General features: G+C 52.6%; 1 protein-coding gene across 2 annotated transcripts in view; it reads left to right on the forward strand.

The window, feature by feature from the left end:
• AATF (apoptosis antagonizing transcription factor) overlaps positions 1 to 9871 on the forward strand; it is a 102964-nt gene extending 93093 nt beyond the window's left edge. For both annotated transcript variants that reach the window (XM_081805326.1, XM_081805327.1), the window contains one exon: positions 9535 to 9871. In XM_081805326.1, coding sequence (XP_081661452.1) covers positions 9535 to 9598 — 64 coding nt within the window. In that variant the 3' untranslated portion in view covers positions 9599 to 9871. The remainder of the gene's footprint in view (positions 1 to 9534) is intronic.
• Positions 9872 to 16835: the final 6964 nt, after the last annotated feature.

A 16835-nucleotide genomic window follows, 5' to 3' on the forward strand; every position in this document is an offset into this window, starting at 1 on the left:
AAAAGGTAAATAAGACTGAAGGCTCTTTCTTCTCCCATATAGATGAGGCAGCGTCAGCCCAGTGAGGGAAATTACTTGATCAAAGGCACGGGAGGAGTTAGTGGCCCGAGGTGTTTGGAGTCCCAGCAGTGGACCTGGACAGCGTGGTGGCTGCTGACACCCAGGGGACTGCCGCTCTATGTGGTTCCCCTTTCTGCTTCTCAGCCTGGTGGGGGGTTGGGCCTTTGTCTCACGTGGAATGTGAAATGCTGCAGAGACGCGCAATTGTTCTTCAGCGCTTTGTGCTCCTTTATAAGAAAGAAGAAATCGATACACATTTTCTCCTACATGCACTTGGCAGCACTCCGTCTCCTCGCCTACCTCCCAGTCCTACCAGGAGGCACACAGCCATGCAACGGAACAGATCCCCCCCAGCTGCCAGGGGCAGAGATGCAAACTACTCATTTTGCACTTAGCAGTGAGGCTTTTTAAACCGAGTCTTCTAGCTGGCCAGGGTCATCAAACTGCTGGCTTCAGCAGCTGGTTGGTGACCCAGGTTGGGGAAGATGCCCTGTTGTGGACACCCGGAGGCTGCGGGGCCCCGGTTGCTACTCCTGGGGAAAGTTGACATGGCAGATGTCTGGGACAAGCCTTTTTTTTCCCCAAATTGCCGATTTACAGAGAAGAGGAAGAAGTTCTTTGAAGGATCCTACTAAAAATCAAAGACGATTGACAGATGAAAGGCATCAGTTTTCATTCTATCAATTAGCATAAGTAAACTGTCCAAGCCAGAGCTCTGTCTCAGGGTGTATTTTATTTTTTAATCAGAAAATGTGATATCGATACCTGTAACTTTGGAGCTTCCTGCCATTAAGCACCTAAGTGTGGGATGTGAATGACAGAGAATTTGCTGCCATTATTAACAGACAGCCAGTTCAGGTGACAGCCAGCGTAGCCTTGCAGGGCCAGGGGCACAGTGCCTAGGTGAGGGCGTTGGAGCCCGGCCTGGAGATTGTTAGAGCTGAGAGCATGGATGAGGTTGCCAGGGGAGGGTGGGAGAGGCAAGAGAGGAGGGCCAAGAACAGAAGCTGGGAGAAGGTCTACACTCCTAGCCAGGAGGAATATGAAAAAGACAAAGAGGGAGGAGGAGCAAAGGAGACCACAAGATCCTTTCACCCCAGGGCGGAGAGTGTCAGGACTTGGGGGTCAGCAGCTAGGAGCCTGGCCCTGAGGGCCCCGCTGGTACCTTCCACCCTGCCCTCAGGACAGCATCGGTGGGGTTGGTGCTGGGCGTTTGTGTGCTCTGTGGTTGCTGCTTTTGTTTGGAGTGGTACTGGGCTCCTAGTTAAACGAGTCCTCCCGCTGATTACCAGGAGTACTAGAAAGCCTTGCTGAAACTCTGTGGGTTGCCAGTAAACATGCTCACTAATTTCCGTGTGTTCTGACCCCCAAAAGTAGGAGTTAAACTGGAGCTGAGAGATGCAGCACATGCCGCCCCCCAGGCCCTGGGTCGCTGCCTAGGGACACAAACGTAACTCGCGTGTCAGTCTCCCCTTCAGTGCAGCCGGAGGAAGTGAGTCACGTCTAAGCAGTGAAGCATCCCCGGGCTTTTAACAGGAGCTGTGAGAGGAGCTGCTGTTTGAACAAGGAGCTTCATCTTCCTGAAGCCAGCAGTCACCAAACCGTAAACACAACACCGGCCAACTCTATTGCCAGGATCGCGGGGGCCTGCCGTTAATATTAAACATCTCCAGCAAGGCAGAGAGCTCTGCAGCCCAGCCACAGAATAAAAATAAATAAAAATAAAGAGAAAACCCTGCTAAAAGCAGTGAGATGATTTGTCGTCTTTCCTGAGCGAGGCCATTTGTCTTCTCTCGCATCAAATCTGTTATAAAACAGTCAAACTGTGAAAGTGGAAATCATCCCAGGAATATGGAATATTAATGCACAGGAAAGGAGGCCACGTCCCTTTTGTCTAGAGTGCCAGTGTCGTCCCCCACCCCCGGCCACTACGACCGTTTTTTTTTTTGCTAATCCACCAAGGTAAATTATTTTTCTTTAGAAGAATTTGGGAGACTCAAAGCTAGCAGTAGGGATGACAGAAGTTTCAAATATTTTTCGTCCTTGTTCAAGCAAAGTGAGCGTAGCTGACTTGGGAACCAGGAAGGAGCTCGAGCGAGGAACCCTGTGCCAATTCGGCCCTCATTCTGTCTCTCCCTGGCCCTCTTCCCTCTCCTTCCTTTCCCGAGCCTTTCAGTTCCTTTGTTTGGGCCCTCAACCTGCTTCTCTGAACATTTATAAATCTCAAGTCTGTCTGATCTTTGGGAGTCAGGCCAGAGGCCACGTGTCACCATCTGTAATTTAAAGCTGCAGGGCTAAAAGCATTTGCAGAGGTTTGAAGGACCTAGTTCTGACCCGACCAAAAGAGTGAATTGGAACAGACCTTCTAGAGTCTCCTTCAAGCACTGGGAGGATGGTGATGAGAGCAGACACACTAGGTAATTTATGGGCGCAGTTTGCTGGGAACCACACCGCTGCCCGAGTCCTGAGAACCGCGTCGTGTACCGCCACCTCGTGGCCGGTTCGGGCAGCTGCGTGGAGACTGGCCTTGTCTCCAGATTTAGGTAATTAGCGGTAGATGTGGGCATCCTTGGAGTCCTGTCTGCTACTTTGCTAACTTGATCCTGTTAAGAAATAAGTCCTAGGTAAGAGAAGGTTGTTTTCTTTTCTTTTTACCATATTTCTTGGGGGGATGTGTGTGTGTGTTGGTTTTTGGTCTGGAATTGTGATGAGATTTCAGGGAAGGAGGCTGTGATCCACTTTTTGTTGCCAGGGGATGTTGGGAGGAGAGCGAGGGAGCGTTAAGTGCTGACCTCCTGGCTACCTTCAGGAATCCTAAATTTTCTACTGTCATAATTTCTGTATGTTGTCCAAAGAGCTGCATGTGTCTCTTCACTTGGCTCGCGTCCCTAACGATCCAGTCTTGGGAGACGGGTTCCAGCACGTGTCTCTGCCTCAATCCTGTGACGTGCTAGGGTTTACCCTCTGCCACAGCCCCCAAAGAGCACAGGGCAATCGCTTGCCATGTGGATCGATATATTTCCCCTGTTAGGTCACAGAAGCATTTCTCACACAGCTTTCTCTTACCTGTGAAGTTACTGGTACAGAGTAGGATGGATCTGGGTCAGAGGAAGCAGAAGGAATGAAAGATTAAAGGGAGGTATCATTTTGTGTCTCATGTTTTGGGGAGCTGACCACAAAGCATTCAGAGGGTCGGGGTCCGGAGGATCCCTTTGTTTGGGGTCACTGGTATGTGTCAGGCAGTAATTGGCAAGACATCTTGTTCAGTCGCTATTAGGAAGGGAGCCGAAGCTCCGTGAAGGCAGGGGAGGTGTGTGCTGAGAACGGCGGAGGGAAGAGAGCCCCGTTCTGCCCACTTTGGACCAGCGAGGCCACGCCAGGCGTGTCAGGATTGGCGTGGAGGGCGTGAGGGCCTGAGCGTCGGGGGGTCTAGGCTTCATCCCAGCAGGAAGGAACGGTTTCTCTTCACCTGGCCAAGAACAGGTGTGCTTAGGGGAGGACCTCAAATCACTGAAATGCTGCCGCAGGGAAGGGCAGTCGGGGCTTCCGGAGGGCCAGGGGCCCGTGGGTGGCGGTCACAGAACGGCGGAGTCGCGTTCAGCGTGAGGAGGAGCTTCTGCTGTCGCCTGGCCCTCGCAGCCTTCCACGCAACCTGCCGAGGGTCGCGCGGGCGCGCACAGGTGGTGCGCACGGAGCAGGGGCCGCCCCAACCCTGTTCGCAAGCTTCCGCAGCCCCGGGAAGTACGTTGTTTTCGGAACGCAGGCGCCAGGAACGTGACCGGTGGTTCGCCAGAGCACGTGTCTGGCCCCCGAGAGCCTGGCGGCCAGGGAATTTCTGTTCCGGCGCTTCCTGCACTGACCCCTAAGGATTCGGTTGGATCAGGAAGGCGCGGGCCGGGAGGAACCCTTCGCCTCTCTTTCCCTTTGCGTGCTTCTTCCGTGGCTCCGCCAGGGCCGGAGCGAAGCGGGAGCAGGTGCTGCGCCACCTCTGGGGGCCGCGCGGGGGGCCGCGGGCTGTGCGGGCAGAGGGAGCCGATGGAAAAGCAGGAAGGGCCACGACGCACTCTGCGACGGGTCCGGTGTGTCTAGGAAGAGCCCCCCGCGCACCATGAAGCAACAAATGAACAGGTTCAGATGAATCAAGGGCAAACCGTTGGGTATAATTCTCGTCAGTCCCCGCGGGCCCGTGGCGGGGACTGGCTCCGAACTCCCGGCGCGGAGCCCTTGCCCCGAGAACGCCGCGTGCTCTGGGCGCCGGGCCGGCTTCTTCGGGGAGCGGCGGCCTTGCTGCTTCCTTCCCGCTCTGCGCCGGCCTCTGGCCGCAGGGACAGGCCGGGAGAGCTCAGGGATGGCTCGGCAGCCTCGGGGCTTCCGGGACGAAGGAGGGGGAGTGTGGCGGCCGGGCCCAGTGCTGCAGGCCCCCGACCTAGTGCGGTGAGAGCCCTGCACAGATGCCGTGCAGGTGTGACGGCCCCTCTGTACCCACGGGCCCAGCAGCAGCGGGGAAGGCACTGGTTTCTGTTGCAGTCCGCGGGAAGAGCACGTGCAGGACTGAAAGGAGCGCGGGCGGGGGCGGGGGGGGGTGACAGGCGGGCTGCCGGCTGCTTCTGCGCGCCTCCCGCCCCCGGCGCACTGAGGGGCCGCTCGGGCCTCTGCACCCCACGGCTCCCTCAGCTGCGGGACTGCGAGTCCCTTCAGAAGAATCAGGTCATAAAGAAGCCGAATCCTAACACACACACACATTCTGTCTTTATGGAAAATGGCTGCTAATCCATGATCATTTTTTTTCCAGAAACAGGTTTTGTGATAATATAGTAAAAATATTAAATTAGAAAATGCCTCACTAAGGGTTATAAAACCTTACTACACTAGAGATAGGTAATTATCCCCTCTACAGCCTAAGTGACAGTTTAAAAGAAATAAAAATGTTAGTGCTCATTACTTGCTTTTGTAGGTTGCAATAAAGGGTAAGTTAAATTTTAATTCAAGGAAGGGCCCCTGCTCTCGACCTTCTACCTTAGGTCCAAGTCTTGTTAATTACTCCATAGGTTATTCTCCTGCATGGTAGGAACATTAATACATTTTCCACAGTGGACGTTCCCACTGGCCAGTGAGGCCGGGAGTGTGGGGCAAGGGTAAGGGGGGAAGGCGTTTCAGCTCAGTGATTCAGATCTTGATTCTTGAAGTGATAGGGAGCAGGAATTAAGGTGTTTTTTTTTTCTTTTTAAACCAACTTCATTATGCATAGCCTTAAGGGGACCTCAAGTATTAAACTATACACTTACCCTAGAGAATCAGATGGAGACAAGGTTAACCTGAAGGATTGATAGTCGAGCTTCTCCGCATGGCTAAATCCCGGTTAGGAAAGATGCTGCAGGGGAAAATGTTCCGTGCGGCAGAAGGCAGCCTGACCCTCTGTCCCATGGTGCCTTTTTATTACCCAGTTTTATTTTTAGTTTTGTTTTCCTTGGGATGGGGAAAGGGATATGGACAGGTTCCTTTTCTTTGAAGATGCCTTTCCCTTTCCCTCAGCCCTGGCACCATGTCCCATGCATGTGTGCGTGTGGGGGAGACGCAGTGCTCCCGGCCCTGAGTCTTCACGCTGGGGTGTGCAGAGACTTCCCCAAGGGGAAAGGACACACACATTTTTTGGGAATCGATTTCCAGATGTGTGCTCTTTGCCTGGGTGGGGCAGCTGGAGAGTGCACCTGGGCCGGGGCTGGGGTCTCTGGTTTCGCCTGTCACCGTGGTCCCCCCGCCTGCTGCGCAGCCTGCCACACCCTTCCTCTCTCTGACGTGGAGGGTTCCCCCTCTGGGGCACCGAGCAGGAGCATGCCTCATGGCATGATGCGGGGATTGAGAACCGGTAACAAGGCCCCGTGGCTCGGAGGGTTCCAGGGCTTTATTTCCAACAAAGCTGCGGGACAACCTAATTGAGCTGTCAGCTGGCACATCTCGAAAACAAATTTTTGGTGGTAGATCACTATGTGATTTGGGGGGGCGTGTAATTCAGAAGGAATCAAAAGAATTGGGGGACACTGCTGTCACAAAACTCCCCTGCCCCCGTCTGCTTGTTCACGTGACGAGGTTTCTCTGCGCTTGCGTCTGCAAACACCGACAGACAGGAGTAGCCTGGGTGCTGAGCGCTCTTTCATTCCGGTGATAAATGCTGTTCACCACAGGTACGTGACAGGCCCCATCCATATCACGAAGACATGCCATTCCAGTAACGTTTTACACACTTAGGTGTAATAAATTTTCACCAAAATTATAATATGTTTTATTATACTGTTGTTGTATATGTCGATTGTGTCCTGATAATAATTGTGTAATAATGACACAATCCAGAAGTACTTTTTTAATTACTTAGAGCCTTGTGGCGTCAAGAAATGAAAATATTTTCATTTCAACTTCTGAAATTTCAAAAAGTGTTTCAATTTACATACTTATTTTTTGTGGCCAAGAAGTATAATAGGGTGATCAATAAAAGACTTTCAAGCATAAAACAATTAGAACAAAAATCTGTAGGGAAAAATCAAATGGAAATACAAGTTTAAAAAGGAGAGAAAACTGTAAAATTTCCAAGTTTAAGAGTATGTTTATGTGTTATTTAAATGAATGATGATGGGGCGCCTGGGTGGCTCAGTCAGTTGAGTGACTGCCTTCGGCTCAGGTCGTGATCCCAGGGTCCTAGGATCGAGTCCCACATCGGGCTCCTTGCTCCACGGGGAGCCTGCTTCTCCCTCTCCCACTCCCCCTGCTTGTGTTCCCTCTCTCGCTGTGTCTCTCTCTGTCAAATAAATAAATAAAATCTTTAAAAAAATAAATAAATAAAATAAATGAATGATGATGGGTATCAAGTCAATCTGGCTCGTACATTCCATTGGGTGCTTTACAAAAGAAATGTGCGAGTTTTATTCCAAAAGGTAGGGTTCACAAGATTTTGGTAATTATGTCCTTTGTGACTATTAAATTTATTGAGAAGAATTCCGTGTGTGGGGGGGCTGCGTGGTCTTGTAGAACTCTTGCCGAAGGAGGGCAGACAGACCCCCACACCACCCACCCCACGGGCCACCGCATAGAGCCTCTGCGGGGAAGGATGCGCCAGGGCCGCACTGAGCAGAGCAGTTGGTGCTGGCGGGGGGCGGGGGGGGGGTGCTTCATCCTGGTGGTGCCCCGGGGCGTGTGCGTGCCCCGTTGGGGCTGAGAAACAGCGTGGGGCCGGCGGGGGAGGGGGACGGGAAAGTCAGTTCGAGGCTGCCACCTTATTCTTGGTCAGCGGTGGTGAGACTGGAATCGGGTGCGGGGCGGCCCGGGGAGTTTGAGATGCCGTGAGGGTAGAGCCGGTCACTGAGGAAGGCCCCGAGCTGCAGTGACACTGAGACAGTGACGCTGGAATCATCCCTTCCTCTTCGTGTCTCTCTGTCTCAAACTGTTTTAAGATTCCAGACCCCTCAGCCTTCTAGGTTGCTTTGCCACCAACAGCTGCATATGTTTGTCAGCTTTGTCCACCAGAGTGTGAAATGATGTTCTATCAAAACATGGGTTTCAGCGTTTCACTGGGCGCTCCTGACGTGTGTGACGTGTGTCCCCGCTGCGGCCAGTAACTGGCGCGGCCCCGGGCTCCATCCGGCGCTCGCGGGCGGTCCGAGCGGCCTGGGTGGGCGAGCGAGGCCCTCTCATGGGCCCGCGCAGCCTTAAAGCCACACCGCCCTTTCTGCCCTGGCCCCTCTGCCCTCCGTGCTGTTCCAGTTCGCGTGTGGAAATGACCGGAGAGACTTGTGCTTATGGGCAAATGGGCCGCGGGAGCTCCTGTCCTGCGGGTAATGGAGCTGGTGATCTGGAAGCCGCCGCCTCTGGAAGTTAGGCCCAGCCGCCTGCCCCTCGTCTGCATCTGGTCAGAGGCTGGTCAGAGGCGCCTTCGCCCCGCCCGTGCTCGCGGGGCTGGTCCTGGCGGGCGGGCAGGTGTGCGCGGGAAGGGAAGAGGGAAGGGAAGAGCGCAGCTCCCAGCTCCCGGTGAGGCTGTGGCTCTTGTCTTGAGGCCGCCGAGCTGGTCCACGGTTCAGGGGTGGCTGCTGGCGAATTCTTAGGTCACATCCCTGCCATAGTACAGGAGACCTGCTGTCTCCCCTCCCCCGCGCCCCTCTGCCGGCCCTGCGCTCCCCAGCACGATAGGGTCAGACTGCATTCGGGGCTACTGCAGTTTCTTCTTTAGGATTTTTCCTTTTTTAGAAGTCTTAATAGGCTGTCTTTATTGCTGGACTTTCTAATGATGGAACCTCTGTTCCTGCGCACCACCTCGCGGGATGACTTCAAACACAGACTCGTAAGTTTTTGTGTTGAAGTCTTGTTAAACCAAAATAGCTGTTTGAAGGGTGGTGGTTTGGTGTTTTGTTCTGTTTGGAGAGTCAGATTTGCTGAAGATGGCTCTCAGGTGGGTTTTTCTTAGCCAGGATGGAGGGCTGTCTTTTCAGGTTAGATCTTGAAAGTATGAAGCAGCAGGCACAGCTTTCCCATGGGGTCGTTCCGTGGCTGGTTTGTGACCGTACCCTGCACGCCCGGCCTCCCTCCGTGAGGTTCAGTGGCCTGACCTTCATGCAGAGGCAGCTGTGGGTCGCCTGCTCCGGCCGGCCGTGTTTCCTCCATGGCTCACCACCCTCCTTGCATCTCCGCAGGGAGAACCTGCGCTCCGTGCACCTGGGACCATGTTCGGGAGCTCTGGTGACGAGGGCAGGAGAGACCCCAGCCCACCCCTTTTTGCATTTCCAGGTCTTGACAGAGGACTTTGGCTGGGTGGGGGTGTGTGTGTGCCGCATTTCACAGCAGAAACAGAGGTTGGAAGGGATACTTGATTTTCAGGGACCCAAGACCCTGGCCTACTATCATTTTCTAAATTTCGAAGCCCCGCTCTAGAAATAAATTAGCCAATCGAATTATTTATTAGATTGAAACTAGATAAAAGGGGCCAGGGGAGTGGGGGAGAACCTTGGTCGTACCACCAAACAGCTGCACATGTGGTAGTAATTGGAATCTTGTTTCTGGGTCATTTTCATTGTTTTTCAAGTACTGCCAAGTCCAAGAAAATGTATGAAAACTAAATCATATCCCCCTACATCCCATGTCTGATTGAATCCTCCTCGTCGTGCGGTGGTCTCATACATCCTATTAAAATATTCAATCTTGTTTTCTTACTTGAAGAGCCTGTCTGTAAAGGGCAAACTTACAGAAAACTCATTCCCTGGAGACAGGTATCCAGCCACACCGGACTATTTACATATTTTACTATTTGATTGGCTGCTTCTAGGTTCTTCCTTCCTTTGTTATCTGTGAGTAAGGGCTGTGGGATGCATTTTTAATGACACGGCTGTGTTGGCCATTGAAGAAACCGAGGGGGCATTTCCCGGCTTCTCAGTTCTTGTTGAACCTTGAAAAGGGAACCAGTGTGTTTACCAATTTGTTTTGTTTGTCTTCTAGGACCGAGTTGTATCGATCTCTTTTTGGGCAGCTCCGCCCTCCTGACGAAGGCCAAAGGGACTGACCACACCCGCGGCTCTTGCTGCAGGCCCGAGGCAGAGCCTCCGGACCCACGACACGTCGTGCATCGCCTCGGCCAGCCCCAAATGCAGGAAGCCGTCGGCCCATGGCTTTGGGCTAGTTGGGGAGTCCTGGGAAGGTGTGGGGTTCAGAGCACGTGCCTAATAAGTCCCGGGAAGCCTAGAGTCAAGTGTGCATGTCCCCCACGCTTCAGTCTGCCAGGGACCCGCGCCCCACACTCGTTCACCATCACAAATAAACCATGTTCTTAAGGCCACTGCCGTGCGTGCGTGATGTCTTAAGCAGCATGGAGTAAGTTGGCTTAGAGCTCTGGTGGGGGGACAGGTTTGTGGGGAGGGTTTTCACTTTCTAGTCACACAGACTCCTCTCACAGTACAAAGTTCACAGAAGCCAGGATGCTGCTTGCTGGGCGGATCATGTTTGGCGATGGATCATGGCTCTGAGGAGCAGGGAATCCCCAGAAACCTCTGAACCGTGCCCAGGAGACTCTATAACTCGGGGGCATTTGCCCATGTGTCACAAATACAGATCCCCGACTTCTTTCTCGTTTCCTCTTTCCCCCCCCATAGATTCTTCCAGAGTCCTTTTCCATTCTCACCATTCCTAAATCACTTTATTGAGATGAGCTGTGGTGTACATCTAGCAGGGGGAAATGATTCACTTGTCTTTCATCTAGAGGTCAAAAGCTGGAAATTAAATCCCCATAAGGGGGATTTATTGGCCTGCTGTGGTCAATATGCAATGAAGATTATCTTGCATAAGTAATGTGTGCGTCCCGGCGTCTGCGACTGACCAGGCCCGGCTCCTTTGCCCACATCTCTATGTAGAGCTGTGGAGTTCGAGAAGAAACGTACATTCAGTCGTCGTGCATAAGTAGTCACTGTTGTTAACGTCCGGTTCCGATACTGTTTTGAAATGTCAGAACCAAGTGACAGATTTGGGTGCCCGGGAATCCTGCGTGTCACACTGCGGGTGTCTGGGGACCACGCACTGTGCCTACAGGCTGGGCTCTGGATGAAGTGAGTCCCGCATGTGGTACGGGCATTAGAGTGCCTGCTGAGCTCAGGAGGGTGGACGGGGGGGAGGAGGGTTTTTCCGCCTCACATTAATTGGACCTTGGTACGCGGTGGTTTGTTTCTTTTGTCTCAGTAGTTACCTCTTGGGCTTGACTGTCAGGGAAATGTTTAATTTTCGGTGTGTCTCCAGTTACCCGAAAGATTAACAGGAATAGAGTTCCCCTACATTTACTCCCTTCAGAATGATCACTTTTTAAAAGTAGAGAACATCCAATCCTGTCCACCTAGCCTGAGGAGTCCGGATCATGCACATTAGAACAGCAGTAAGTAACCTCCTGATACCGAACTCCGGGGAGCCTGATGCTGACCTCCGTTTCCTAAAGAGATCGAGTCTTTGTCACAGTCACTGGTGACATGATGAAGAAAAAGATTTAAACAGGTACTTCAAGATATTTGGAGTCCAACGTGTTTAATTAAAATGAATTAAAACCCAGAGAGATGAGAAAGGACAGAATTTTCAGTAAAGAGAGGCTTGCATTTTTTTTTTTTTTTTTTAAGATTTTATTTATTTGCGAGAGAGAGAATGAGAGACAGAGAGCATGAGAGGGAGGAAGGTCAGAGGGAGAAGCAGACTCCCTGCCGAGCAGGGAGCCCGATGCGGGACTCGATCCCGGGCTCCAGGATCATGACCTGAGCCGAAGGCAGTCGCCCAACCAACTGAGCCACCCAGGTGCCCCTAGAGAGGCTTGCATTTTAAAATTCAGAAGACCACCCTCCTTCCAGCCAAGAATAAATTGGAAACTATTTTAATTGACACGGATACTGCAATTCAACTGTTACTAGAAAGATTAGTTGATTGATTTGCATTTTAATAAAACTAATACTTTACATTTTGGTAGCTAATGCTGATTTTCAAATGAGGTGAGAACCGTTACCACGAGTTTCAATCCAGGGCCCTTTTTCAGTGTTGACTGAAGCATTCCTCCCTTTTGTGTGGAGTTTGCTTACTTTCTTTTTGCCCAGCTGACTACTGCACACACGACACGCACAGCCACAGACCTCGGGGAGCTCGCAGAACAGCGAGGCGGCGAGCTGCTCCCGGCGGGGCCCGCTGCCTGGCGGCCGGGTTTGCGCCCCCGCTGGGGCTGCGAAGCAGGCAGTGGGCCCCTCCCCTCACGACAGCGGACGGAGGCTGCTTCCTTGCCTTACATTATTTACACCAACAACTAACTACAGAAAAGTAGAAGGGACAAATAAGTCTCGGCCGATACCCTACCACCCAGAAATATCCACCTCTCGGTGTTCACAGTTCCGTACTCCAGAGCCGTCTTTCCTGTATGGGCACCACCAGGTAGAGTGGTCCCCTCTTCTCCCCGGGGGGCAGCTGGGGGGGCGGGGGGAGCCTTAGTTTTTACTTCAGACTATCTGAAGTTTTCTACTCACTCTTAAAAAAACAAAACTATCCATGCGGCCACACCTCCCCGTCCACATAACACACACACACCCCCGGTTGGGAACCACTGGTACATACATAGTATCCTGCATGTTAATAGTACAGTAAAAGAGGGGCATGTGACTCGATCTCGAGGTTGTGAGTTCGAGCCCCACGTTGGGTATAGAGATTACTTAAAATCTTTAGGGGCACCTGGGTGGTTCAGTTGGTTAAGCGTCCAATTCTGGATTTCAGCTCAGTTCAGGATCTCAGGGTCCTGGGATCAAGCCCCGTGTCAGTCTCGGTGCTTAGCAGGGGGTCTGCTTGAGATTCTCTCTCCCTCTCCCTCTGCCCTCCTCCCACTTGCACTCGCTCTCTAAAATAAATCTTTTAAAAAAATAAAACTTAAAATAGTACAGTAAAAGATTATTTCCATGTTTTTACAGATACCTTTTAAGTCATTTAATTGCTAATTAATAATCCCATTTGAGGCTGTATCTTCAGCACTTAGCCAAATCCCCTGTAGTTGAACATTTAATTGTTAACAATTATTTGCCATTATGAATAATGTTACTGTCCAATATTTGTACATAAACTCGTTTATTGTCTTTTGGAAATAATTTTTTTCAGGGCGCCTGGGTGGTTCAGTTGGTTAAGCGTCTGCCTTTGGCTCAGGTCATGATCCCAGGGTCCTGGGATGGAGCCCCACGTCAGGCTCCCTGCTCAGCAGGGGGTCTCCTTCTCCCTCTGCCCCTCCCCCACTTGTGTGCGTGCTCGCTCTCTCCCTCTCAAATAAAATCTTAAAAAAGAACAAATTTTTTTCCTTGGCATACATTTTTAGGAGTAAAATGAGCCAAGGGAAAGGAGTCCAACTATTTGGGAGGCTCTTGGTTTGTATTATGGAGGCTTATTTTAGCACCCTGTTCACTGCTTACTCACTGTAGGCCGGGCCATTCCCCAGCAAAAGGTGTGGAGAGGCAGAGAGGAGACTGGCCCAGGAGCCTGATCCTGGGGTTTATTTCTTGCCCCCCCAGGGAACCCTGCAAATCGGCATCCCCCTCTGAGAGGATTAAAGAGCTGCTGCCTATAATGTGTTTGGAGAGGCTCCCATGAAAGATGGCGGATAAATAGAAAGTGACACCACCATCTCCCTCCTCTGCCCCCATATCTTTTTTTCTGGCTGCTGGATCGCATATAATTTGCTCTCCACTCTCCCCTCCAGCTTTCAGGTTCTTGTTGCTTTCAGGGTCTTCATCCTGGGGACCCCTCAGGTGGGTTTCCCTCACCTTGGCTGTGCGTTCCTCCCCGCTACCCTGTCCAGCCCTTGGTGAGTCCACAGGTCGCCGTCAGGAGCATCATTCGGAAACCCCGAGAACCAACGGAACAATGGGAAAAGTCCACTCCAAGCAGTCCACACCACGCTCTGCATCCCCCACTTAGAAACATCGTTTCCTTTGAGAGGTTGGTTTTCCTGGTCCCCGTGGACTTTGCTAAGAGCTCTCCAAGATCACCGCCTCTTCACCTCTTACCGTTTCATCAGGAGAGAGCTGAGTTCGAGGCACAGAATGAATCCAAACGTGACATTCGTCATCAGCCTTGGAACCACACTCCCCAGGGACGTAGCAGTCACTCACTGTGTCCATGGGATGCGGTGATGCCAAGATCCAAGTCTCCCTGGGCCAGACTCACGAATAAGGCACCTGTCTCAGCAAAACTTTGCAGACAAGCCAAGGTAAAGGCCAGGAGGCCCGCGGTTGCGGGGGTGTCACGGCGGGGCTGCAGGCCACCCCTCTGCCAGGCCCTGCCTCTGCGGCCCTGTGTCCCCGTGCTTACTAAAGGCAAATCCAAGCAGTAGGCCTCGTCTCTAGCAGATGAACCTTGTTTCCTACATGTTCTTACTTTTTATTTTTATTTTTTTTTAAATTGAGGCTCAGACAGATTTATTTATTTATTTAAGATTTTAATTTATTTATTTGACAGAGAGCGAGAGAGGGAACACAAGCAGGGGGAGTGGGAGAAGGAGAAGCAGGCTCTCCTCTGAGCAGGGAGCCCGATGCAGGGCTCGATCCCAGGACTCTGGGATCATGACCTGAGCCGAAGGCAGACGCTTAATGACTGAGCCACCCAGGAGCCCCCTGTTCTTACTTTTTAAATGTATGTATATGCTTGTGTCATGGGGGCATTTGTGTGAGGAGTCACATTACGCTTTTGCCTTAGTCATTTTTTTTTAAAGCTCATCCACCTCATTTTCTTTCCATCTTTCTTCACTTTCTCTTTCTTCCCAACATCTCTAAAATAATGGCCAGCAATTTGGTAAGTTCGTTCACTGATTCTCTCTCAAGTCCCGCGGGGTCCATGTCGCCCTGCTGATTTGCGTCTCTCCAGTTTGTGCACAGCTGTCCTGGCCAAGTTGAGGGGCGGCGGGAGCGCAGAGGGGGCACCCCTCGGGGGGTCTCCTTCCAGGGCACTGCTACAAAGCAGCATTGCTATTCCTGAGTGGTTTGCTACTTTTATTTCCCCTGGTTCAGGGTTCTCTGTTCATTTGTCGAGGTCAAGGACACTGAATTCTCGGGAAAGAAAATTTAAAAGAGTGTAAAAAAAAAAAAAACCCAAACCAACAACCAACCAGCCACCAACAATCCCGCATCACTGATAGGGCAGAAGAAGAATATAAGGGCCCCAACAGGCATGGTGACAGTAACACATAAAGATCCCTGCCCACCCTCCTCCCACCCCCCTTCCTGTTTGTGACTGGATTGGAAATGAGCTGGGGCCGCTCTGGCTGGCAGCCTGCCCTTCCCCAAGGTAGGGGCTGCTGGGTTTATCAAGGGCCGGGGGTACCGGCTCCTACAGAGACTTGGGGGCACAGCTTAGTCCTGGAATGGGTGTCTGTGGTGTCCGAGCAAAGCACAGATAGGAACGAAAGGTGAAGCGGGACGAATCCTGGACTAGAAATGAAATCCGCTAGGGTTTGACCTTGGGGAAGCCGGTTGACCTTTGGGCCTCAGGCTCCTACTTAGTAAGATGTGGCTCAGCTAAACACTTGTAGGCAGCCGCGTCCGAGTAAAGGCAGCTCCGTAGACTTGGGTTTAGCAGAGGTGCAAGAATATTGTTCACGTCCATTCACGCAGATGTTGTCGACCTCCCGCTGTGTGCCAGGCCCTGGTGGAGACTTGGCGAAGGGCTGTGGGGGCAGGTGACCCAGTCTCTGGGTGCATGTCTGTTCCCCTGCACTGGAGAGTTCCGTGTGCTCCAAGTTGGGTCCGATCAAAGCCGTTACCTCCTCTGGAACTGCCTTTGTTAATCCTGGCGGGCACTCCTGGGAGGCCTGGCTCCGAGCCCCTTTCCGAGCTTGGCACCACGTTCCAAGGTTCGGTGCCCCAGGTGAGAACTCCTGGCAGGAGGGCACTTCCCCGGGGCTCCGGGGTCGGGCCCAGGGTCCTGCCTCTGCGGCCAGGTGCGTCAGCAGGCAGGTGTGGCTGATACGGAGCCCCAGGCAATTAGCCCGCCGCTCTGTGATTTCTGCCCCTCCACAGCCTGGGCAGCATCGAGCTCCCAGCATCCCTTCCACTCTCCCGTGGGGAGTTCTGCGGAGCCCAGGAGAAGCCTCTTCTAGCTCTAGCTGCGTGCAGAACATCTAGACAGTGCTGTCCAGTAGAACTTTCTGGGACGATGGGGATGGAATCCTGTCATTCTGAGCTATTGCACACCCTCGTCTCTAGCCACGTGTGGCTTTGGGCACTTGCGCCTGGCTAACGGCTTACTAGATCGGATAGCTTGGGTCGAGACAAATATTTCCCAACCGTTTGCAAGTGACAGCAAACACCAACATTGAAAACGGAGTCAGCGATCAACAGATGGGGCAGCGAGGCGCAGTGTCTTCCTTCACACGCCAGGTATGTGAGCAGGAGGGCCTGCTTGAGACTTTGGGGTGGCTGGGCTGTGACCTGGGGTACAAAGAAGGGATGGGGAGGCAGTGGCTTCCTGCCTGGGTGCCCAGAGTGGCTGAGGGGGCGCCTGGGAGGCTAGCCCGGCCCCACCCATCCCGCGGCCTTCAGCTTATTCTCCAGTTTGACTCTTGTGTCCTTTAAAGTTGTAGCGCACTGCACTTGGTTTTAAGAGCTAAATGTAAGGCTAATATGGAACACTTTAAATGTGATAACTCCCGAGTTCACATTGTTTGAGGAGATAAGCAGTAAGGAGCAGGTGCTTTTGAATGTACTTATCAGCGTTTTAGCAGGCTCCTCGGCCGGCCTCACCCCCCACCTAGGTGCTGTGATGTTCTGGGAGGATCTCAGAACGGAGGCTTCCCCAGGCCCCGGGGCCACCGTTTCATGTGCTGACCTTGCCACTAAGGTCAGGCCTTTGTTCCCAGGTGTGCGCACAGTGCGGTGCAGGCCCCGGGTTGGGAGAGCAGCTCCCAGCTGCCACGTGGGCACCGAGCCGCCCCCCGACCCGTGACCATGACCGGCGTCTCAAGACTTTGGAGCCCTGTGGAGGGGGTGCATTTTAGAGTCACATCCCGATCTTCCTGAAGGAGGGTAAGAGGGGACAAAAGGAAGCCCTAATTCTCCGTTATATAATTAAATGGAGATTTTCCTTCCTGAAGGAGCAAAAAGAGGCCAAGGACAGCCTAATTGAAACCTCAAGATTGCTTCTCCAAGAGTGGCCTGAGCAAGTGGGCCGAGATAGACTGTCACCTCTGGCTGGGGGGCGCCCACCGGAGGGGACGGTCTGTTTGGCCTGGGAGCCTCCCCTTCGCTTCCTGCTGG

The sequence above is a fragment of the Leptonychotes weddellii genome, chromosome 15 (assembly GCF_054177405.1).
Source record: "Leptonychotes weddellii isolate Sample4059 chromosome 15, ASM5417740v2, whole genome shotgun sequence".
Classification (NCBI taxonomy): Eukaryota; Metazoa; Chordata; class Mammalia; order Carnivora; family Phocidae; genus Leptonychotes; species Leptonychotes weddellii.